Source organism: Euwallacea fornicatus, chromosome 26 (genome assembly GCF_040115645.1).
Source record: "Euwallacea fornicatus isolate EFF26 chromosome 26, ASM4011564v1, whole genome shotgun sequence".
NCBI classification, from domain to species: domain Eukaryota; kingdom Metazoa; phylum Arthropoda; class Insecta; order Coleoptera; family Curculionidae; genus Euwallacea; species Euwallacea fornicatus.
The window spans coordinates 2,794,179-2,820,640 of record NC_089566.1 but is presented as its reverse complement, the minus strand read 5'-3'; the positions used below and the strand labels follow the sequence as shown (position 1 = coordinate 2,820,640).

Genomic DNA, 26,462 nt, shown 5'->3' with positions numbered 1-26,462 from the left:
TCGTGAAAAAGTCTTGTTGTCATGACAACCGGATGTAACGACCCTTTTTGCTCAGTGCCTTCGCCGTCGTCGTGTCCGACTTGCGCTTGCACTTTGCAGGAAAATCGTAATGAGGCCATGAAGAAAATGTCGATTTCGTCAACTCGCTAAAACAACGAATGAGCTTAAATGAGGAACTTCTGCTTCTCCTCCGCATGGAAGACACGTGAAAATACGCACGACTGTGAGTTACTTAAGCTGCGCAACATTCACCGTTTCCATGAAAATTCTCCGAACACCACGGTGAAAATAGTTTCTTTTTAACTTCTTATATTGAGAGCAAAGAACTCGGTAACGGAGGCCGTGAAGAATGTTTTTCTTGCGGTGAAGCACCGCATTACTTCGGCCTTCTCTATGACACGTAGAAATTTACGACATGACCTTTCCGGGCTCCCCATGAATGCATGGTGGAAGCGTTAACGGAGATTAGTGGTCTTACCTCGATCTTATGGTCCTCGAAAACCGACTGCAGTTCCGGTCCCACATTCTCTAGCAATATTCTTCGTTCATTAGCGAAATCTAAAATCAACGATCCACGTTTACGGTAACAAGTACTTTTCCTGGAGAAAGGGTGATGGAACAGCAGGAAAACGAGCTCGCCCCGATATAAATAACGGGCACTTTTGCCGAAACGTGGCTGCCATATCTCTTTCATTGCAACGGGAACAGGACCTCGATAATAAGAAAAATGGTCGCTGATGGGTTTCGAAATGTTTAAAAAGCCTTTCTATACACCCAATGTAATCGTATAACGATCACTTTTGTAGTCACAGGGATAAGAAACCCTAGCACAGGGTGTATTTAAGTAATGCTGATGACTCCCTACACGCAATAAAGCAATATACGTACAATGTGCTAAAATTTTTGCCCGCGCGTTGTCTCCAGGGGTTGGATTTTTCCGTGGGCAAGGATCATCTGCATGGAACCTCCTTATTAAACATCATTACGATCGTCCTACTTATGCACTCGGTCTCGAATCCTACGCACGTCAGAAATTAGCATTAAATTAGGTAAATTTAGTAGGAAAAATGTCGGCGGTTACATGCCGAAGAATTTGGATTTGGATCTGCCTTCGCAGAGATAAAAGGAGCATAATGAATAATAAATATCCATGTTTACATGCGCGATGCCAGAGAGCGATCCAAAAAATTACAAGTCGAAAATAACTCCGGATTTACAAATCGAAGGAACTGACAACACTTGTTCGTGACACTTTCCACTCATCACGAAGTCCTCCTCATTTTCCCATGAAGAAATACATTCGATCTGGATTATGCAAATACAAGTTTCGAATGCCCAAGCTGGAGGAATAACATTTTCCTGGCATTTTTACCCAGTTGACCGAAATGAATTTGTATTGGGCGAAAGCAAGGAAGCATGATATACAACAAATCGCCAGAAGTACAATGCCGTGTTTGGGAGGATCATTACTTTTTAATGATATTTGAGGGTAATGTTATTACTTTAACGTGAAATTCCCAGTGCTACAGAAATTATCATAAATCACTGAGGTTTTTCAACCGCATTCGCTGCGTATTTATGGAAGAATAGGTGAAGGAGGTGTTTGTCATGAGGAAAATTGAGCGATTTTCATAATGTACACAGATAACGATGTTACGTCAAATACACGGCTACAAACGAAGGTTTGAATCCAGGCAATCAACTACGACGAGTACAAAGTGGAAACCCTTACGAAGAATTTTCAGCATGTGTTCCGTAATGATACCTCAATTAGAACTTTTTCACGTTAAGTATATCCATACAAGAATGCACTCATGACGAATGGAATTCGAGAAGGAAATGGGACCGCCACGTATGAAATTGAAAATGTGACATTTACTTTAAAACGAGACTTTCCCAAGTTTTGTCTTGCCGACCTTAATTACGTCATCCGCTGGACGGTCCAAACGCGGGGTTTGCCATTGAGATCTCGAAAACCGTAAGAGCTGGAAGGTCGATTAAACGGCGACCAAGTTGCACAAAGAGACACTCGACAAACTGGCTTTTCAACAACTGGAAAATCTCCGAATGGTTTCGAAGGTTCCGTCGCGAAAAATGGAGATTCGTGTTTTTGCCTGGCCACGTTTAACAAAACATCTTTAAAACCGGAACATGCTCTTTGCCACGGGCACTTCTCGAATTCGAGAAGACGTTCCTAGCCGACGTTTCGCCTCTAAGTCATCATCGTCAACTTTATTTTCTTAAATACGCACGTGGATGAAAAAATCTTCCATTTATATACATATACAGGGTGAGTCGGGAGGATCGTGCCAAACTTCAGGAGCGTGTTGTACATGAAAAATAAATTTAAAAAAACTCAAATGTTGTTATCCGATTTTCGTTTGTTTACAAGTTATAGCGTAAATAAAATCAATTTGATTTAATTTGATTTAATTTGATTTAATTTGATTTAATTTGATTTAATTTGATTTAATTTGATTTAATTTGATTTAATTTGATTTAATTTGATTTAATTTGATTTAATTTGATTTAATTTGATTTAATTTGATTTAATTTAATTTAATTTGATTTAATTTAATTTAATAACAATAAGGCAGAACAAACAAATTCTTTTGTTTTTGTTATTATTTTACAGGCATTGTTCCCCCCACCATGCTCAACACATAATCGACATCTTTTCTTCAAATTTTGCAGACATTTTGTTGTCATATCACTTCGATCGATGTAATTTATTGTATTTGACACTCTTCATTGTAATTATAAGATTTAAGGTACGATCTGTGTGTATCGTTGAACTCGTAACAAAAGGCAGAATTTAAATATGTAAAAAGGTAACGCTGAATTGTTCAAAAAATGCAACGTCGGATTGGCACGCGTTTATTAAACACCCTGTACGAAACTGCTGACAATCTTAGAAAACTACGTGAACTTCCAAGCACTTTTTGTTATAAAAAGAAAAATTTCTGTTTCAATACACTGAAAAGTTAGGGGGAGGGTGGTACTTTCGGCGTACAAATAGTGGAAATTATCATGAAAACTATGATACAGGAAACGTCGTGTCCTACATACAGTATGTTAAATTTTTACATTTTTCGAGGGCCTCATTTGACCGTTCCTCTAGTTTTTGAGATATCAGGTTGAAACTTAGCACCCATATTATTCTTCGCGGTGGAGGACACGTACAGGGATGCACACTTCCTGTGGTGACGTTCGTCTTAGCCCTCTTATCGTTTCTGTGATATTGCACCGCTGATCAGCATCACTAAATTGCAATTTCGTGTTTCACTTAGTAGCCCTGAATCAGTTACGTTTAATTCGTAACCCCGATTCAACGCACGCGCATATCTGTCAAATTCGGTCCACATTTCGTCCGCATATTTAAGTCTCCGACTCAGTATACTGACAAGTTATGTTAGGTATCGATTTTTCCCTCGGCCGTTCTTGCAAGCAAGTAATGAAAAATAAGAGAGCGAAATTTTCACTTCGGGATTGGAAACTTAGATAAGAAAGATTGAAACTGGGCCAAAACAAACGAGAAATTGTTCATGTGTCGGATCACAGTTGCGCCAATAATTTAGCAATATTGCGATTCTATCACCGTTTCCCCCGCCGTTTGCAGATCAGAATCGTGCAGATTGTAGACGCTGATATGCGCACAAAATTTCAATTTAATATCTCAAAAAACGGAGGAGCTGTGCGTCATTGTCAACCTTCAAATATGCGATTCTGATAAAAAAAAAAAAAAAAAAAAAAAAAAAAAAAGAAAGAAAAAAGGCAAATTTGTTTATAAAACGAGAAAACTGTATTTTTTCTTTCAAATAAATTTTATCGCCTTTAAAGTATTCTCTTTCCACACAGTGCGCTTTTGCCGTCGTTTTTTCCAATCCTCGAAACAGTCACAGGAGTCTCTTTCCCGGACGACCTTCACAATACCTCCTTCGATTCGGCATTTATCTCCTCAATCGAGACGGGACGTGTCCCCGGAGCGGTCCTTTGAGCGGCCAGAAGTCCAACGCTGCTAAATCGGGCGAGTGCGGCGGTTTGTGGAACGGTGCGATATGGTCGAGTTTTCGGCGAATCGTCCTCAAAGAACCGACGCAGTGTGAGACGGTGCATTATCGCGGTGCAAAGAGTTGTCAAACGAGGCATAACGCTCAAATGAATTTCTCGTTAACAATTTGGCGCGGCGGAAGAAATTCGTAACGCACAAAATCGCGATAATTGAAGAAAACTGTCATCATTACTTCGGTTTTTCGACGGCTTTGGCGCGGTTTTTTCGATTTTAGTTCCCGCTTGCACGACGTTTGCTCGATTGGTCGATTGTTTCCGGGTCGTTTGCACATACCCAAGGCTCATCGCCCGCGATGACGCGTTTCATGACGTCCCGGTAGTCAGAAATCTCTGTTTGACGAGTCTCGCCGCGACGCTCTTCCGCCAAAAAATTGAGCGTTTTTGGAGCCAATCGAGGTGTGGTCCGTTCGAGGGACAAAACGTCTTTTAGAATGGTTAGGGTTGGTCTAAACGAACTCCTCGTGGCATTGACAAGGTCTCTTAATGTCGATCGGCAATTTTGGGAGTACCAAATCTTTGATTTTCGCGACGTGGCTCTCATCGATAGATGTCGATGGTCGTCTGGGGCGCTGTTCGTCTTGAACTCCTCCTCGACCTCCTTTAAAACTTTTGCACTAATTGTAAACATTTTTAGCGACATTGCCGCATCACTAAAAGTTGTTTGGGTCATCCTCAACGTTTCCACGGCAGAGTATTCGTTCCGCGCACAAAATTGAAAACAAATCCGATGCGCAGCAAAATCAGGCATAGTAAAAGTCGAAAAACCCACTTTTGTACGTTTACAAAATACGTGCAGCTCCGCAACAAACGAATATATTGATATTAAATTTTGCATAGATGCCACAGGCAGTGCCACCAACCTACAGACGAAACGATTTCATAATTTCGTGGCAACCGCGAAGTTTCGATGAAAAATTCACCCTGTTTCTCGATCTCAGTAGTACGTTAGAAAATTACTATTTACGAGTCCTGCCAAAGGATAACGAGTTGGAGGGAAAAAGATTATCATGAGAATAATGAGCATCAGAGAGATAGACGAGAGTGTTTGTTTAATTGCGTTTCTTCCGTTGTATCGATTTTGTTATGCGGAAAATAAGTCTTCGTCTAAAACCATCCTTTATCTACGCATCTATCTAGACAGCTTCTGTCTAAAAATTATTAAAAATGAAAAAAATCAATGTTTATTTTGAAAAAAATTTGATGCTGCTGATGATGATGATGATGATGATGATGATGATGATAATAATGATGATGATGATGATGATGATGATGATGATAATGATGATAATGATGATAATGATAATGATGAAGCCGAAACGTCAGACGCTTTATAGGTAAGGACAAGTGGCAAAGACAAAATCTTGGATGAGGAAAGAGAATGAGAGGTTAATAAAACACGGCACGAGTTGTTAATATGAGCTGGAGCACTATTTCATTTTGTATTGCATGGGCAAGATCTATGCAAAGACTGACTAATGACCCCTGTCCTACGTGTGGCCGTATCTCCCATTTCCCCCTTTTTTGTTTATTTTATCTAGTCATCTATATTCTTAATGAGTCCAGACGTTCACTCCATAAAGTGAAACTAAATGTTATTGTTCGTTCCTTTTTGGACGTGGACCGGCGGGACACCTAAATCTAACACAAAAAGCTTTTAAATATTCAATTACACGCTAAATAAATGCCTGGAAATTTGTTCTTCTTTTTTTTTTATTTCGAAAATTGTGGGTCTTTCCGGATACCTCCGGAATTCTGCAATTCTCAAAAAGGCACTTCGTGGAGCGTCCAATCGAACAACTTTACCGCAATATAACCGATCTTGCATCTGTTACAACTTTCGAGATTCCAGTGTCCGGCATCACATCTGGACCGCCCTTTACGGAGTTACTTTTCCGCGTGGAAATGCTTTATTACTTACGTGATTAGCTGAGATAATTACAAAAAAAAAATCGTTTAAGGCAAAAGCTTTATGATTGTTTCCGGTCCATTGTTATAAAGAAAAATTTCGTGTACTTGCAAGGAAAAATAGAATATCAAAGTCACGTTTGGGCAAAACCATCCCGACGTTCGTTCCCTTTTAAATTCAATTCTCTCCAGATTTCTCAACAAATTTGGTACAATAAACTAGTGTAGGATTCCCATCCACGTCGCCATGTTACTTATGGTCGAGTCTCATACATGTTAAACGTCAAAGAGTCAAATTCATAAATTACCGGACTCAAAGGGCGGTTCTGGGTTCATTGGAAGAAACACAAAACAGACCCACCATATGTACCGTCTAGAGTATTGTGAGTGCTCTTCGCCCATAGACTAGTATCAGCGATTTGACCGTTCGCAGAGCCCATGAGTTGAGACATTAATGGCAAAATCCCGTTAAGGTGCACGTTTGGATCGTTTTCGTCCTGCGAACCCTGACCCATGGGAAAGTATCCAACCAGGGCCCGGATTGGTCAACGAAAGAAAGGAAGGGCGATCCAAACTTCACGAGATCGGAAAACCAGAAGACGAAGCAGTTCGGTTTACAAAAAAGACACGAAATGTCCTTCCTCAACTCGTAACCATCTTGGTACGATCCAACTTTGAGAAGCTAGTAGAGACGTTTGATGGAGGTTAAGCAGTAGCGTTTCTCTCGCCCATTGTCCGGCTTCTTCGCGGCGGTATCCGCGACACCTGGTGTCAGAGGTTTCTTCCCTGGGACTCCCCCACTAGACGCTTAAATTTAACCGTTCGAGCCATCACGATTATTCCCGATAAACATCCCTAAATTATTAAATTTAGATAAACATAAAATTTTACGGACAAATATCAATTTTAATATTAAAGCGTTAATGAACAATCTATATTAGTTTCGTAAAAACGGGTGTTTTTGTGAAGTTTAAAATATCCAGATTTGGTAATTTGGCGAATTAAGCCGAAAATAATTTTGAATATTGAATTTCGCCACTAGAGAATTGTGACACGGGGGGTTCGATTGGAAAAACGAATTTGCCTCGCAGCGACCCTCCTGTCGACCGCGCATGCGTCCACATTTTTTTTTTTTTTTTTTTTTTTAAGGAAGCGCATTTTTTCTGGCTATTTTACGTCATTCCTCCGACCCACCACGCATTTTTCTTAATATTTTCCGTGCTCCTTAGCCCTAGCAACTACAGATGGGACGAGTGCACTTACCCTCTTTAGTGCTAGCAATAAAAATTTTAACCAATTTTGCACTGGGCCACTTCGCAGTTTTATGTCCCTGCAGTATCTCCAAAATAGTTTCATCGTTATTCTTCATATTGCGTTTTATATTTCTAAACTTGTAACAATTTACTCTCTAGGGATTGTCTCTTCAAGGTCTCTTTTACAATTAAATGCTAAGTTATTTCTACGGTTGCGTGGCTTCTTTATCAGGACCTAAAAGTGATCCTGTGTGCTCCAGTTAAGCTATTACTTACCTCTAGGAGCTTACTCAGAATTACTGAAAAGTAAAGTCAATTATTAAGCAAAACCTTGAGGGATCCACCGAGTTCCGATAATTCAAATGATCCACTCTGCCGGGAAGCGCGTATAATAGATGGAGATTGAGTGCGTTTATTATATTGAACAATAATCTCATTAGTCCAGATCTGTGTCTAATAGCTAACGTCATGTACGAAAATCCAATTATGATAGCATTAAAGTAAATCTAACCCGACTATAATCTGGTAACTGGTGCGTATGGTAATTTCCATATTGATTTCCAGAATAATATTTTCCCATCGCAACGTTTTCCCTGCTGTAAATTTTCTTATCCGAAACAAAATGTATTGGAAAAGTAACTTTTTTTAAGTGGCCCGTCATGCCTAAAATTAGGCAGATAAGGGCGTAATTCAATTCTTCTCACCAGCAAGGAAACCGCTATATTTCCTTTGTTATTCCATAAAATTAAATTCGCCTTGTGCCTGTCCAAAAATGTTTTCTTTATCAAAGGCTAATAAATGGTAGCAGGTGCTTTCCCATTCAAACAAGTCATGTGCTTTTTTTAAGAGCTTTTTCCCAGATTTAGTAAGTATGATTTTGGCCGGAGCTCTTATTCTTGTGTAAACCCACTTTTCGAGGAACAAAGCAAAGTTGCCCTTTAAACTAAGCCCGCACTTTTGAACTTCGATTCCCTTAAACGATTTTCGGCGCTGGAGAAGATATTAAAAATACCTTTTGATCGGATAAGAGAGGGATTAGGTTCTGACTAATCTTTTAAGTTTAACTCGGTGAGACACGACTAAGCGACGGCAAAACAGCAGGAATTTCGCATTATAAACTCTGCTAAGATTTTGGTCAAATTTAATTAACGCCGTCGCTGCTGCCAATCGCCAGCGATTAATATCGCGATATACGGGGCGTCCGTTAAACTTGCGGCAAAAACTCAGGGAGCCATTCCCTGGACCGTTCCGGGAACGTCGTGTCCTTCGACGATCTTCCGATCGGGCTCTTTGCTCCGAAGACGCGGGAAGAGAGAGGAAATTTGCACAACGGCAGCATTTTATTATTAAATTTTCATTAAAAATTTTTGAATCTACGAGAACTGTTAAAAACAACTACCTCGAGTGAGGTAGCCGTTGTGAGACCAATTCGTTTCTTGAGAGTGTTTACTTATGCAGGATGGCGCACCAGCCCATTTCAGTGTGGTTGCTCGTGAATTTTTAACAATAATAGTGGAGATCGTCGGAGCGGTCGACGTGGATTTCACTTGTGGCCTGCCCGATCCGCCGAACTAAACCCCCTTGATTATTTCTTCTGGGGGCGTCTGAAGTTATCGGTTTATGATACTCCAATGGAAAATGCGGCAGGTTTAAAAAGTAAGATCACTGCTGAGCGTAACTCGATAAGAAACGACCCTGGTGTTTTGAAGCAGTTAGGCAGTCAATGGGGAGAAGATTGGATTCCTACATTCTAGATGGAGATGATGTAGTCCGTATGGATTAAGAAGCTTTATACGTAATATCTGATAATGAAGTGCTGCTATGGTCTAAAGTTTTTCTCGCCCTGTATCTCCGGAACAAGGGGGTTTTTCGGAAACCGTCAAAGCACAAGATGTTATTGGAACAGTCCAGCGAATAACGCCCTAGATTTTTGCCGTATGCTTAATAGACGTTCTCTACAGTAAACAAACATACATTGTCACATTGCTCTTTTCATCAACGAATGAACGCCCCTGCGTTCGCTCTGTGCACAGGGTCTTTCGACGGAAACTTGTCGCCCCACAATCTTGAAAAATGCCGATTTTTTAGATAATTCACAAAACACAGCAACGTTTCTTCAGGCAAATTTGTAAAAAATCCATCTCGCCTTCTTCACCATATGCGAAGCAAAGGTTGCTGAACCCCTGTCAAACCCTAACGTCCTGCATCTCGGTAGGGACCCTCCCCTCGATTTATGTTTATATACAAGGTTCTTTAAAAATATGGTGCCAAACGTGATGACGTCACAGGTAACGTTGGGTGAGAAAATGTTTGCATGTGCACCCCTAGCCGGAAATAAGCCGTTTTAGCTCTGGAGCGAGATTCCTCCAACAATTTAAAGTTTTCTCGTTGGCACAAAGAAACATCCATGCTTAAGTATTGTGATCAAAAATTCTTATTAAAACGTTCCTGTGGAGATACCAAACAGAATGCGGTTCCACCATAACGGTGCACCTCCACATTTCGCCCGCCAGGTACTGCCTAACTTAACCCTACGATTTCCTGGGGGTTGGATGGGAAGAGGAGGATCTACCGATTGGCCGATGCGAAGTCCCGATTTAATCCCGTTAGATTTTTGCTCTGAGGGTCATCATCAAGTTCTTGGTCTATGAAGCCCCTGTAGCTACAAACAAGGAATTGTTAGGGAGAGTGATGGCGACAGTGCAGCGCGATCTGCACATGCTACAAAGGGTGCGCGATGCTATATTTCAATGGAGAAATTCATGTAATGTTAGAGGTCGCTATTATGGACCATTATTGTAAGTTTATTATTCTTGTATTGTCTTTAATGAACATTACTTGAGCATCAAGGTGTTTTAGAGAAAACGAAAAAATATTGCGCTTTTAGTTAAAAGCTACTCCAGAGCCCGACTAGGGGTTTATACACAAAAAGTTTCTACTGCAGTGCCCTCTATTGTCCCCTCAAGTTTGGCAAAACTTTTTTTAAACACGCCGTATTTACTTTATATTCCCGAATTTATAGTCTCGTTTAAAATAATTCTCTGAACAAGATAATTGCAACGCCCCGTACAAATTCGTTCGCTGAACGATCTTAAGTCAAGTGGAAGTTGGTTTGTCGAAACGATAATTTCATCAACACGAACGAGGACGTTAGCAAACCGATTAACTGCCGACGTTTCTCAACTTCACGGCTGCATCATCAGGGCACTGAAACAACAGTGAGCCTCGATAGAATGTAAAAGTATACAAAAATAGACGTACCGCACTCAATGCTGATATTTATGTAGACGGCCATTAAGCGTTAAGGCCACGGTCCTGGAAATGTTAATGTTGAACTGTTCCTTTGCCGCACGCACATAACCATTTGAATGTTATCGTATCCATTAATATGCAGTGCATAAGAACACTACTGAAACATCATTTGGAGGAGCTTCTCTTGTATATTTAATAAGGATCCTCTTAGAACAACTTACTTTGCTCGTATTTAACACTTTGTTTTGTCTTGACTTAAAGTGCTGTTTTTAACAATATCTCTGTTAACTGCATAAAAATTAAGCACCTCCAAACAATGGTTAAATATGGTCTTGGGCACTGCACATCACTCGATGCTGTAACAGAATTTCGAATGGGAACCCAAACTTGATTTTTTTATGGGACACCCTGTATCTCTCTAGATCGTTTTCGTACCATCAGACCCAAAAAGGTTACAATTGTTCTCCTCCGAAAAGGTGGCAATCTCCCATCAACCTAAGTTTGCTGATATACATAGTGAGAGCTTAAGGATTTGAGGCGGCGTGGGTTTCGGGTAAAAATCTCGTAAACGAAGAGAGATATTGAGATTAACCGAGAATACTTTTTTTGGGTAAAAATAGACGCTCTACCGTTATTTTGAATAGAATTTGGCTTTGGTTGCGCTCATAGCAGAAAAAACTACTGAAGCAGTGGGTTGTAACTAGCGCCCCCTAGAAGTCACGTACAAATTAGGTACAAAATCTGATTTGTTATCTTACAAAACCTGAGCATGACGAATTCGGTGTTGATGCTGTGAAAACACAAAACGTTATTAACGAATTTAAACGTAAAATTTCAACCTTGAACACCCTGTAATCCTGAATCACGCCAAATTAGTATAAAACAGGTTGAGTCAAACATTTGGTTGTCCCCTATCTCGGCTCTCGCGATGTCCTGTCCCCAACGAATCACCCTGTATCCCCTGCAAAGGTCAAGCGCTTCTCACGCTTAGCTTCACTGATGTGACTTCGTCCGAGCAGTTCTACCATGAAGATCTTCCAAAGTTGGGGACTTTTTCGCTGTCCTTTCACTAACCCGGATTTCGGAAGTAAATTGAACTATATCAGCTAGAGCTAATGTAAATGGGAAAATGAACGAGTTACCCTAAATTCTCGGAATTGGATATTATGGCTGCTTTATTTCGCCGATCATACAGGGGAGGAGGTCCATTCTTTTATGAGCTTCAACGGGACTTGCTATTGTAGGGCTCTGATCATGCAGCGAGAAATACTGGCCGTTGATCGACAAATAGCCAAATTTTCATTGATCCAATTCGCATTTACACAAAACCGACAAGCTCCATATAAATTTTGAAAATTGCGGAAATTTAAACGATTAATTGTCTACAGAAGATTGCAAAAATTTCATATTGTCAAAAAAAAACTTTATACAGGGTGTCTCAGATACAATGGCACAATTGAGTATTTGGTCCCAGAAGGTAAAAAAATAGAGCGTTACCGTTGAACTTGCCTTATCCGCCATCCTACTAGGTATCAGAGTATTTTCTTATTCTGTAAAGTGAGAATAAATCTTACGTTTTTATTGTTGTAAATTGCTCTAGGAGGAATCCTTCGTAGAACCAATTCACCAATAATATTCGTTTCGTGATAGTTGGTAGACGACGTCACCTCCACCTTATTGTGACACAAAAAAGCCCATCTCACTGTTTTGTCAGTGCGCATGCTTTAAAGATATTTTGCAAAAAACTCGCACTCATTTTCGAGATATTGTTAATTAAGCGATTCCGTGCGCAAAGTATTAAAATGTCTATAGTAATGAATGTTTGTTTCACTAGTGCAACAAGGGAATTGTGTGATACTTTCACAAATACCTCGATGCAGTAAATTAACTAACGAGATGAGAGAAATTGTTAGTGTTTTCGAGCCAATAGCTTTCGTAGTAAAAATTGTTCTGCTGCTGGAAGGCACCTTCATTCCAATAGCAAATAATTACGTCATTGACTTTTTTTTTAACTTTACGACAAACCGAGCGAGACTGATTCATTCAACTTAAAATCGAAAAATGGCGGACCAAAAATTCTCACTTTAGATCAGGAAAAGGAAATTTTCATCCGAATGCCGGAGGATCCAAAGACTGCCACCGGAAGCATCTCTGGAGCGCCGGCAGTCAGCAAATCATCAATTTCTAGATTTCTACGGAAAGAAAAGCAGTTTTCATACCATTTTACGTGTATTCTAAATGTGTCGCGAAGGGATTGTTTCACCCGCAGTTGATTTCTGCAATTTGGCCCTCTAACACTAACACCATATACTTTTTTTTTTTTAATCAAACATTTTTCTCCGATGGGGCAACATTCCAAACGAGGGTGTGTTTAATTGGAGAAAGAGCCACTCTTGAAACTCGGAAAATCCTCATTCACCGAGAGAACATCACTTCTAACATGAATTTTCAATGAATGTGTAGTGTAGGATTTTCAGAGATATAATTTTAAGACCATTTGAACTTCCGGCAAAACTGAATGGAGAATGGCAGTTGAGCTTCTTGAGAAACGACTTACTTCTAGTTTTGGAGGATGTTCCTTTATGTTTAAGGCCATATTTTTGGTTTATGCAAGACGGCATCTGCTCATTACCCTATACATGCAAACGAGATCTTGAATATGAATTTTCCACGTCCAGCGCAAAATCTCGGCCCAATCCATTAGATTTCTTTATGCAATCGCATCCATTTCATGATCGGAAACAACAACCCAACTCCGTCACTACGGTATAAACATGGGCGTGCCTCCTCGGACTCTCACGAGTCCATTTGTAATTTCACAAAAAAAATCAATTTTGGGGATGTAGATGAGCCTAACAAAGGAGAATTTCAAAATTAGCAACAATCCTACAGGGCGTCCCAAAAAAGGGGCCGTCATAAAGCGTTTTTTTTTTTTTAATGAGACCGACTACCTGATGTTTTTCATGTGATGGTGTCTTCTTCTGGTGCCGCCTTAATCCTTAGAGTTTTTCCGCCCATTCACTCGAACCTACGACGTTTTAAAAGAAATTTTGGGAATTTGCAATGCCTCACAAAAAAATGACTGCCGCAGTCAGCTCAAGTTAGATTTTGATGATTTTAAAATGGATTCTCATGTAAGGTCCCCGCGACAGGCACCAATGCCCACGTAACCAAAAATGTACACAGGGTGTCGCAACAGCAACGTTAATTTTCACCTTTTCAACTTCAACTTTTTTATTTTTTCAAGTGGAATGGTACGTTTTCGAAGACAGAAAACAAAAGAAAATTTAATTTTTTCGATTTACGCAGGTGCTAACATCATAATTATCTTAAATTTTAATGGAATTATTAAATGTTTCGGGAGAACTCGCGTTCACGGCTGAGTGCCCGAGTGTTAATCATGCGTGCGCATAGTTCAGATGCCCCTTTGTTTTGAGCTTTGAAAGCTCATGGACCACTCGCCTGATTCCTCCGGGGCTGAAGCTTGAGTTTTCCGCTCCTGATAAAGCGACGTCTAGTTCATTTTCTGCTCCTGAAACCTCTTGTTTCGACTTTTCTCTTCGTAACTGACACTTCCTGGTCGTTCAAAACGGCGTTTGAAGCTTTAAAGGCTCCCTACGCCAGGATGTCCTTCATGAGGAATCGTTACGCCGAGATGACAGTGAGCAATTTCCATCACGTGAACTAATTGCATACGTCATAGCCGTAAATTCCTAGTGAACGTGCTTCGGCTCGATGGTCAGTTTTAACATAAACACATTTCGGAAGGAACGAAAAACCGTAAATGAACTGTCAAAACTTAAAACAAAAGAACAGCGAAACCATGGCAACGCACGCTAAACACTCGGGCGCTTAGCCATGAATGCAGGTTTTCCCGAAATAACTAATAATTCCGTTAATATTTAACGCAAATGAACGTAATTTTACACTAAAATGAAGAAAAATGAATTTTCTTTCATCCTGCGTCATGGAGGAACGTCCCGGTCTGTTTGAAACACTCAAAAAAATCTGAATTGAAAAGGTGAAAATTGAAGTTGTCAGTGGGAGCGCCCTGTATGTACTTTTGGCTGAACGGGTATTCGTGCCGACTAAAGTGATTTTATGAGAATCCACCCTGTAGTTGTCACAATGTAGTTGAAGCTAACTCCAACACGCATACACTTTTGTGAGGTACTGCGAACGTCTGAAATTACGTTTAAATCGTCATAGCACTGCACCCCAAGGTAAAAAAATATAGGAACTAAAATAGGATCCAGAGGGGGCTCCATCACGTGAAGAAAATGCAGATGATTCCATTAAAAAAAAATGATATTTTGTGACGGCCCGCTTTTTCGGAACACCCTATAGAGCCGTCGCTAATTTAAGAGTTCACCTTCACATACAGATAAACGATTTTTTTTATGAAATCGCAAATGAACTTGTAGGAGTTCGAGGGGTCGGCGAATGGACACCCTGTATAAAGAGTTTTGAAGCATGAAGGATTGAAACTGGAATTTTCGAGATGTAGGTAAGGCTCCTTAGTCTGACTAAGGATACTATTGATTCCGTTAAATAAAGTTCACGTTAACTACAGGATTGTTTTCGAATCCTCGCTCTCAACCAGAAAGTAGCATTAAGGAAATGTTAAAAATGCACAGAGTGGCGGAGCAGGATATATCTCGAAAACCGAAGATGCGAGCCCTTTGCGGGGCCCTCTTTGACATAAAGTAGTTTAAAGTATCAGAATTTGTAAAAGTATTCAAGTTATCGGTGCTGATAAGAAAAATAAAGTTTTTTTTTTTCTCATCTAATTTAGGCGGATTGCTCTATTCTCTTATCTGCTGGCACGCTCTACTTGTATCCATGTCTCTGGGCCATTTTGTACGGGCATAGTAACAGCAGAGACGTACTGAACGCAGCTTCGCGCCTGGGCGGAAGAAGCGGAAATGGAAAAAACGACTTTTGAAAATTATGGCGTCGAATCGCTCTATGGTGAGCCTCAAAGTTTTCAAACCCCCGCAAAAAGACAGATTGCATACCGAGCGTTGTAAAAATTCCACGCAGTCTGCTGATGTGGCACAATGTTCAAGTAAGACTGAGACCCAACGGGAAGTTCAAATAAATATACAAAGTGTCTCTGAAGGTAGCGCCATAAATTCAACTACGTATGATAGGGCCTGAAATATGACGAAAACTTTATGTAAGCAAATGTGCAAAGGCGCTTCGTTTTCGATGATCAGGGTGCGATAAGCCGGTTCCTGAGGATGCCTTTCGTTAATCTTTTCGAAACTCTTCGAGATAAATTAGTAGGTTTTCGTACTTTATTGTAACTTTTTTTTGTGCCCTTTTTGAGTCTGTACAAGGAAATTGCCACGTTTTGCCTGAATTTTTTTGTGCTTAACTTCGTTGGCGGCTTTATTGGAAAAATATTAAATTTAAATGTTTTTACATAAAAAAAAAGATACTTTCGCAGAACATCAACATCCCCAATAGTTTTCGGGAAAATTGAGATTTTCCAAATTGGTGGATACTAAATTCGATTAAATAAACATCAGATTTAAAACCCAGTTGACCTTGAGATTAAACAAATATTTATTTAACATTTTTACATGACAGCAATAATTAATTAAGTCTGATGGTTTCTCGTTGCCGCCGGAATGGTATTTAATTACAATTATTGTTTAAAAAAAGTGTATAAAGGGGGATTTTGAATCTAATGTTCATTTAATACAACCCATAGATTTGTTAAATCTCAATTTCCTCGAAAACAATACTTTTTTAATGTAAAAATCGTCCAGTTTAATACTTCTCCTATAAAATCGTCAATAAAGTTGAGTACAAAAAGTAAAAAAAAGTTTTAAGCATTATTCCTCTGTATTACCCGCCCCTGGAAAATGTGCCGATGTCTTCATAGAGGTTCAGAAAAGGCACAAAAATTTATAGCAAAGTGCGCGATGCCACTGACTTATCTTGAAATCTTTCAAAAATATTAACAAAAAACCACCTTCAGGAAACATAATTCGCACCTTGTATATTCAGGAAAATTTCGGATATCAAGAGGTTGCGCCGCGCAGTGGTTTCGGATATACCGAGTCCGGCAAACGTCCTTTGTAACGAAAGAAAGGACATTTGGTCATTTTAAACAAATGCCGAGCGGGACGCAATTTTCAAGTAATACGCTGGACCAAACGACTGGAGGACAGAGGAACATTTTGGGAAAATTGCTGGATCCCATAGCATTGCGGCACATCGATATATTGCCTTGTCCCTAGCCCTATTGCCAAAATTCTTAAGGGTTGCAGTGATGCGCACAAGAGCGGAGACGCAAGGACGGGGGTGTATTTTACACTAAATACCAAGCAAACTTGACGTGTTGTGCGAATTTTTAGATAGGTCATTAATTTCGAAGATTACGGGGGGCTCAAGTTGTCGCTCAAATTCCATATGTGCGCCGCGTACGTACAAGATAATTCATTTGGAATGGGACATGGCAAAACCCCAGATAGGGGACACCCAAATGTGACGATCGGACCCATTATGCTTCGTACCAATTTTGCGCGTTTCAGAACTACAGGGTGTCAAAGATTGAGAATTTATTTTCAGATTTCTTAGCGACTTTTTGTATTTTCGTGACATCGGCACCGCAACAGGTGCACTTTCGGTTTTTTTTTAAATTTTTTTCAAATTTTCATGTCGCCTCCAAGTGGCACCGGTTACGAGCCCCCACTTCGGCATATTTCGTAACGTTTTCTGCGAGTGCCCGTAAGGTTAAATTTTATTCAATACAATGAAAGAGCGTGTATTTTTACCTAAAAAATGTAATTTTGTTTAATCCAGGCATATCTCGGCGTTTACGTGACTTTCACCCATAAGCTAATTAACACCATATGAAATCGTCAAAAACGGCGGTGGCCGTATGTACACTCGCATGGCAACGCATTACGTAGCTCTCGTTAGTTTAGCATGTCGAAGTTATCGGACTATTTACCTGCAAGTTGCTCTCTTTGTGTAAAAAAAACCGTAATTTCAAAGTAAAAATACCAATGCACGGCGATTTTCCCTTTAATGAAATGCGTGATGCGATTTGTGTTTTCGACCAAATCAATTTTATAATAAGACCCATTTTTAACTTTTTAACTGCCTTCCATGCCCCCCCGCGGCGTCCCCACCTTGTCGTGGTGGGGGGCTTCACGTCTCCTCCTCCTCCTCTGTCCCACACAGTAGAACTCCTGCTGGAGGGGGCGGGAGAGAGGGAGACCGACTAAGAGAGACACAGACCTAGCGAAGGGAGAGAACACCACCCCCCCTCTGAAGTAATGCCTGACGGCGGTTCAGGAGGGGATCCGGGGTGAAGAGAGGAGGGTTTTTAGTGGGTAGGCGCCTCCCTTCAGGAGATGAATCCCACATGACCCGGTCCCAGGCCACCAGACCGAGTACCTTTAGAAGGTTTTCCCCCTCCGTACAAAAAAAAAAACTACCTCTCGTTTCTTTGATGGCTGAACGGTGTACTTTCCAAATCAATCAAGGATCTGATACGGTACCACATGAATTGTCTTAAGGGTAAATATCTCGTAAACGGCAGGAGGTTTCGGGATTAAGCCGGAATGCCTTTTTTTGAGCAAAAGTGTACGCCCTTTTGTTGCATCGAAGGGATTTTGACTTTAGTTCCGCTCGTTAAAAAACACGATCAAATATACCGGGGGGGTACATCGTAGCTCGCGCCCTCTGGAAGCTGCGCAAGAAGGAGATCAAAATTCTTACTTAGCGTAACTAACCTGAACTAACCACTAACTAAAACGGAAGTGTGTCGGATTTGGCGTTGATGCTGTTGAAACGAAGAGTTGTCGAGGAATGTTAAAGTAAAATTCGAACCTTTGACACCCGGCAACTCTGAGACCCGCAACATCGGTGTGAGGTTCGCTGGGCCCCACCGTCACATTCTGGTGTCCCCCGTGTCGCGCTTCGCGACGTCCCATCCTCAATGAATCGCCCGGTGTAACGAAAAGAGCGAGATGTGACAAACTTTGTTATAAACATTTATATTAAAATTCACTTCGAAAAACAACTCTACTGCGCCTGCTCAATCTGCTGCGAGCCGCCAATTTGGTGGCGATTGGTAGGTAGACACCGAGGTATTCCGCGTTTAAGACAGTCAGAACTTGCTACCTGTTGCTTTGGAAGGGTCGTTCTTCACCTAAAGCGTTCCGGGATGTTAAATCTCATGTGAAGGCAGTCATTTAAATTAATTCAGTTTCGGAAATCGCCCGTAAGATGCAAGTTTGAACTTAATTCCACAATGTATTAGTACTCCGTGACAATCTCATCGATTTTGTCTTAAACAGTTCAACTTCCCGAACTAATTACATACTTACCATGTCTTTCAACGTTCTATCACAGCAATTCTTGGCCAAAAGTAGCGTGACTAACAGCGTCTCTTCATAGTGGTCGATTCCTGTAATAAGAGGATTCACAATGACTTCACCTAAAAACCGATATGATTCCGGTGACATTTCCCAAATAGCATTGAGCGACGGTATCAAAAACCAGTTAAAGCAGAGAATGCAGTCAAAATTCCGTGTATACCAGAATTTATTGCATATATTACATTTGGTTTTATGGAAATTGCGTTTGGAAAATGAAAAAGCTAGGAGGAACATATCGCAATTCGTTTCCCGGTTCGTTTCCACCTATGTGCGGCGGCAAACTGCTGCTTTAACGTACTGTTCTAACCGACTTGTTATTACTACACGTTAACTGTGTATCAGACAGAAGAATTTCGAAAAACGTCCAATTCTACACGCCGAAAAATATTTAAACACAAACGACTGGGAAATGGCAAACGTTTTGAGGGTTTCACCTCTTGGCCACGTCTAGTCAACGCAATTCGATCCGAGATCGCGTTTCCGGGTCGACTTGGGATGACTATATACAGGGTGTCTCAGGACGAGTCTGTGAACCGTTTGCTGTGGGGTCCTGTGACGGAAATGAGAAAAAGGTTCGTCACAGAACATCGGTCTGTACTCCCCTCCTGTCTGAAGCACTGGGTGAACAAGAGTGATCGTTGTTTTGGTTTGTTGCTGATGAGCCCTTCCGGCATTAAATATTTTCATGAAAATCGGGCAGTATAAAGTGGGTACAGAGACACCTTTTAAGGAGAATACAATTTTTCAGATTTCACTGGTGACCCCACTGACGTGACCCTAAACGCTTTGAACGGAAAGTTAGTCCGCCCCTGATAGAGATAAATATAATAATTTTCTAAACGCTTCGCATTCCTGCGAAAAAATGGTCTATCGAATATTTTCCATAACGTTTTTATGGAAAACAATATTGTTCTCTAACTGATACTAAAATCACAAGACTAAATTAGGTAAACTACGTTACTTGTGAAGCGGCAACGAAATAAGACGTGGGAAAATGCCCCCCGCCTGCAAGAGCGCACGCGCGGATCCTTTTCGCATGCTTGAAAAACGTCTGCTCAACTTTTTCTTATATCAAACGAATGAATTATGCGATTTCCCAGTTGCAGATCATGACGTTTTATTTTTTTCCACGAGAAAGGTTAGCGTCATGCCAATTACCGAAGAGACTCTTTTTCACAGAGATATGAAGCATTCAGAAAACAATTTTTTTCTTTTCTCCCAACCAGTAGCGTATCACGTTTTTCATTTGAAATGCCCAGGGACGCATTAATGAGTACGTCTCTAGTCACATAAAAAAAAAATTATCTCAAAAGGTGCGTTTCTGCACCTGCATTCTACCCCCAGTTCTCATAAAGAGTTCAATGCCGCAACGGACTTGTTAAGAAAAAAAACTTTGAAACCATTTTTTTATCACGGTACATTTCAGACGGTAAGCGAAAACGCACACGTGCCCGTATGAATCTCGTTTCTTACTTCGGTCGCAGGAGCCGACGGTAAGGCGTTGGCACACTTGTTCTGAAACACTCAGTACACTGCTGCTGCTGCTGCTGTTGCTGACGAGCCTCTTCAGACCGCAGGGATCACAGACGGATGGCTGAATGGAGGGAAACACTGAAATGGGTTTTGACCCGATGGCAGGGAATGTGGGCCTTAAGATACTTCGGGAGGAATTTGTATCTTTTACCGCACGAGTTTTTTTCGAAAAAAACGCACGTTTTCTAATCAATAATACTATTATTTGCAGAGGAAGGAGTCGTTGATCGTTTGGCCTCTTTCTCCTTGTGACAAAAAACACTTGCGTCTACGTATATAATACATAAATAATTATTCATGTAATGCTAAAGGAAAGAAAAGCAAAAAAAGATACATTTAGAACTTTTCCAATGGAGCGATTCAAAGGAAAAAGAGGCAGGATTTTCTTGTTTGTCTCGCAAAGCAAAGAGGGTTCGAACTGGCCCAGTTATGACGATCGTGGTCCCATCTTGCCTAAATTTGTTGCAGCCTTTCGGTTATTCTCATCATGGAGGTACGTTCGTATGTTCATTGATCAGGTTTCGTCATCCTGGTGATCAACCCTAGTGCAATCCATTTTGTCGTTCAGTTTTTGCCAATGCATTTTCCCTCAGTACGTGTGCATAGCCTGACAATTGCATGCATATTCTCTCTGGATTATTACTTTTTTGCAATATTTGTATTGATCCCTTTATCTTCATACGTCAGAGACGGAAACTGTTTGCTCGTTTAGTAATTTCTATTCTCACATTTCGAGCGTGTTCAGTGAATTTACGTTTGTTGTCGATTATTACCTTAATGCATTTAACATCGTTTTTTTGCTTAAGTCTGTGTGACTCGCCGCTTTTAATCCTGGGAACTCTGCTTCGACCTCGAAATGTGAAAGTAGAAGTTGGAGGCATTTGGTGAGAGTCTCCACTTACGCAACCGCGCTACCGTGTTGTCCATTAGCGCCTGAAGTCATCCCGCCATTTTCTCAGTCGTTTCGTCGTGTACAACAAGTGCGGCATCGTCGGCATATTGCCACACGCACGCTGCTTCATCCATATGTTGTTCGACCTTTGTGCCACGATCGTATACCGTGCGATGCTAAATTCTGCCCTCTCCGTTAACTTTCTAACAAATCGTCGTTTTTTAATCGTTCGAAAACAGCATCGAATGGGACAAACTATCTTTTGCCGTTTGTTGGTTGGTTGAAATGTTGCTTACGTCACCGGCAGCGCGAAATGGCCGATTTTTCAAAATTGAAACGTGGCCCAAGTGACCACTGAACTTAAGGGTCTTTCAAAGCTGCACTCGATGACGCGTTAATGTGCTCTTTTAATCAGATGGAAGGATCTTTAAGAGCATTAACCAGAATATGCATTACGGAACTTTTTCGGAAAGAAAACGCAACAGTTTCGACTATTAATTTAACAAAAACCAAAGGTGATTCTGCAGCAAAAACAGAACGTATTCGCTTTTTGGAAGTCTGCAGGGATCAGCAAAAAAAGTACAGGGTTGCCGTCTCAGAAAAAGTATCCTGCGAAATGGCTGTAAAACGACGTTTCGGCTAAAAATCGCTCTCTTCATGACGTGTTCCCCTCCTTATCGAACAACTTTTATTTGAAACTTTTTTCATACAACGTACCGTTTTTGAGTAATCTCCAGTCGCAGTTCCAAATGGGACACCCTGTATAAATATATGCATTTACTCGTTACGTGGTCATGTAATGCATGACAGGCGATTGAATTCTTCACTTTCTCCCGTTATTGTCGCTCGCACATTAGTCATTTTCCGATTGAGGTTTTTTATCTTAAAGTTGGGAATGACGTCAATTGGAGCCATGGACCATTTTAAACGTCTCATGATCGACGCTGTATAATTCTCCGAATTAAAGGTCGTAGACTTTATAGGGAGTAGCGACTTGTTAACATAGTTGTATGTGGTCTTTTGCGTTTAGTTGTAGTTAATTGATCGTTTGTTGCGTTCTGTGCGGTGGTCGGATAGGTTGCATCGATATTCAGGATTTCCAAATTTCCCAGAATATTTCCTTCAGCCTCCTGCGTATAAGTACGGAAAACGCATCTTCAAGTGTCAATCGACCTTTACAATATGTAAAATTCCCTGTACTTTTCTACGATTCACAGAAAATTGAAAATTTACTCGCCTGCCCCGAACGCCCCTACGCGGACCTTCAAAATTGGGCGTGTTTACTTTTTTTCCCCGTTTCTTCTACGCTACTGATAAATAAAGAGTTGCCGGTTAATCCACGACCTTCATAATCGTGATTAACGCAATCAATTTGCAGTGATTGATGAGGATGTGATTAATATTGCGCTTTCATTCGCTACAAAATCGACTAGGTAAATGCCCCCCGTCTTCTTGTTGATTCCATATGGAGGACCATGTCCGTATTGAAAACCAGGCCATGAATATATTACAGACGCACATAATGTAGGCATTAAAATGCATTAATATTTGGTGTATTCCATTTTAGCGAATGCAAACAACTTAGGTGCTTTCATCAAATTAGCATATATTCAATATTGCGGCGAATTGCCTTCACGCGTATTGAAACTCTTCATGGGGGTCTCATACCGAGCCCTCGGTACTCCATCATTATGAATTACCCACGATATTATGTTAAATTAGTTAATACATTAACCCCGTTGCTTTTAACAATTTTTTAAATTCGCTTTATTATAATTTAAAGCTCTCGCTGTGACCTGATGTGTTCACATGGTCGCCTCATTGATATCAATTAGCTTTATCATTGTTAATGCTCTGAGAAAATGTAGAGATTTCGTACGTTTTTTTTTTGTTTTTTTTGTTTTTTTTTGTTTTTTTTTTTTGTTTTTTTTTTTGTTTTTTTATTATTGATTGAATGAATTCATCATCCCACTCATTCTAACGACTCTACCTCGCAAAGCCAGAAATGAAGTAATTTTATAAAATGTTTAACGAACGCGTTGCGTATATAACCACATTAACACAAAAACAGATTGTTATTTAGAATAAATTTTCAATTGAATTAATATTTATTATTCAAAATGCCAAATAAATGTAGGCAATGGATTACTTTAAACCGATTTCAATTAAAATTAACATTCTTTCCCCCGTATAGCCATTAATTACATTTGCATGGGTAATTTCCTATACTAACCATACAGGGTAATTCTCGATCCGTGATAAAAAAAAATATGATCAAAACAGCGAATATAAATGTCTTACTATATCGACCTCAAACATTTTGAGCAATGTGCCGTTTCCGGCTATATACATATAAGAGAAGCGGTAACTCCTATATGATGACATATTAAATGGGGATGCCGTATACAGGGAGAACTAAAAGTCCCGCGCAAATTCGTTGAAAATTGAAGGAAATACATTTCGCGAAAATGTCAACGGATCAAATGTCAACAATGTCATGAAACGCATCAAATATTGTTTTTGTCGCACATTTTTTGACGTAGCCGACATATACAGGGTGGTCCGATGAGAGCGCCTCGGACGGTTACGGGTTTGTTAATGGTTTCGATGAAAAATTGTTCTTACACTTTTACGTACGCCCTTGTAGGGCATGTTTTAAAAAATATTGACGTTTATACAGGGTGCGCGGCAAAAAGATAGAATGCGAACTTACGTTCTTTTAAATCTAACATCCTATATTTTTTAAATATTTGAAATTAGAAAAAGAAAACAGCGGCAGTAACGCTCAGTAGGTCTAAGACAAGTGCTCATCGAGAAATTTAACGAAATGTAAAAACGCAAGGGTCAAGAAAACGCTTTTTTCCTAAGTGAAATGAATTAGTTAATTACCAGTACTTTGACCAGTACGTCTTAGCAACAGATACTTATTCAAGTTGAAAATATTTCCCTTGAAATTTGATACACAGGGTGAGCAAAAATATTGATTGCATCCTACCCACCTATGACTTAGAATTCTTGCTTATGGTATATGGAATTTTTAAGTATTCATAGGAATCACTATTTAATGCCCTTTCAAGTGATACCAAAATAATACTAAAGCGCCACCTACATAGAAGATAAACGTAGATTAAGAATTTTTTTCTTATCGATCTCCATGTATGTTGCGATGTTTTTAAGGTCTTTGGGAAACTCTGAACATGTTTCACGTGACGTGTCCGTGTTTAAATTCAGCATTTTTGAAAAAAAAAATTAAAAAATATAGGAATAACGGTGGAATTACTGATAGTTAAAAGATAACAGTACAAAGGACGACAATCTAACGTATTAAACGTCCGAACTGTGCCCCGTTGACTTCCTGACAGTGGGTAAGCCGCAGTTCAAATTCCTTTCGAACTTTTCTCGTCATTCGGGGAGACATTTCTCGAGTGATTCTATTCTTTAACTTTTCTATATATTTGGGCTTATTTAAATACACCCTATGTCCTAGAAAACCCCATAAAAATAGTCAGTAGGAGTGAGATCAGGCTAGCTAACAGGCCTCTCCAATTCCCCCCTCACTCGATCCATCGATAGCAATGTTATTATTATTATTATATTATTGTTATTATATGGATATGTTAGATGAAGTATCTTCGAAATTTCTCAAAAAAATCAAAACCATCATTATGTACATGGGGTTCCGTAAGAAAAAAATTATAAAAAGTACATTTACTTAGTACGTGGATAACCCTGTACACGTATCTATTACATAAACAAATGCACCGTGAAAAATAAGGTTTGAAGCATTCCAGCATTTTCATGAAAAACATTTCCTCCAATTTTCAAGGTTTATGCCGACCTTTCGGTCCTCAATGTACATTGTTTCGTTTTTAGGTCCTCTATCTCTTTTCGATAATCTCTAAACCTACGAAGAGCGATTTTCAAAATATTAATTAATGTCCTCCGTTTTCGGTTCGTAATAAGACCTTAACAAATCCTCTGCTCCTGCGCGTTTGAGGCTCGCAAAAGTAATACATCCTGGAGGTCGTTTCGGAAGAGTCCACGAAATTGCCCTACGTGGAAGAGGCTACGTCCTACAGTGTGTGGCTGTGGCTCAAAATTTATTTTTACTGTCAAACACTAGACCTGCCTAAAACACATCTTTAACGGAACATCCTGTATACAGCAATTACACCGAAAGACGATTAAAGATGCTTTAGAATGATGTGTCACGTTCCCGTACCTAAACCGTCACATCGCACAAATGAGCGATCTTTTGCTTGTTGTCTCAAAATATTTAATTATTTTGGGAAATTTCCTGAATGCGGGCCTGGAACGCTTTGATGGTTGAAAACTACATAAATGTCAAACAATTCGACAAGTGGCGGGATTGAGGATATTCGATTGCACCTCTTTCAGAGAAGTGAGTCGAAAACTAAATAAATTGCATCAAATGGCCCTTCAACTGAAGTTTTGATGAAATTCTTTATTCTTTACGGGCAATGTCCCCGATTTATAACAAAAACATATTGAAGTTCAATGAAATGTGCCCTGATTTATGGCTAATGAATTGAAGGGAGTTTATACGGATATAACGTGACTTAATTCATTACGGCTCAGAACTAAGGGCGGGACCTACTTTACCGAAACCTGTAATTTCTGATGAAAAATATATGAGCGTTTCAGCTTACTTCTGGGCTTATCCCCAAATCCCCCTCCGTAGTGCTGCAGATAATTTGGGGTTAGCAGGGGTTTCGAGTCAGAAAATCTTGACCAATCATAACGTGCGTCCGTTCAAGCTTGCAAAAGCCCAACTTCCAGAACTAGAAGATTACCATCGCAGGATTTATGAAGCGACTTTAGTGCACAAACAAAAAGACCCCAAATTAAAAATATATATATATAATATGACCGGACGAAGTCCAGTTTTCTAGTTGAATGCCTTTTCAATGGCCAAGAGGAACACTTCAGGGTTGATCGTAATCCACGAGCGGTTAAAAAAAAATCATTTGAAGGAAAATTCAGTTTTAATGTTTTTTCCTCCGAGGAGAATAAGTTTATGCCGAACCGAAATGTCTGAGAATGAAAAAACCGTTTTTCCAAATCTAACCGTGGAGGAATACCACGTCTGTTGATGCCAACTGGACGCGCTACCAACAAAAAAAGGAGTCCTGC

At 40.1% G+C, this 26,462-nt stretch overlaps 1 protein-coding gene across 2 annotated transcripts in view; it reads right to left on the bottom strand.

Moving 5' to 3' along the window:
• LOC136347069 (protein qui-1) overlaps window positions 1-26,462 on the bottom strand; it is a 124,381-nt gene that overhangs the window by 81,136 nt on the left and 16,783 nt on the right. For both annotated transcript variants that reach the window (XM_066296714.1, XM_066296715.1), the window contains exons 2-4: window positions 18,833-18,912; window positions 7,240-7,528; window positions 479-558 (exon numbers count right to left, since the gene is read on the bottom strand). In XM_066296714.1, coding sequence (XP_066152811.1) covers window positions 479-558; window positions 7,240-7,345 — 186 coding nt within the window. In that variant the 5' untranslated portion in view covers window positions 7,346-7,528; window positions 18,833-18,912. The remainder of the gene's footprint in view (window positions 1-478; window positions 559-7,239; window positions 7,529-18,832; window positions 18,913-26,462) is intronic.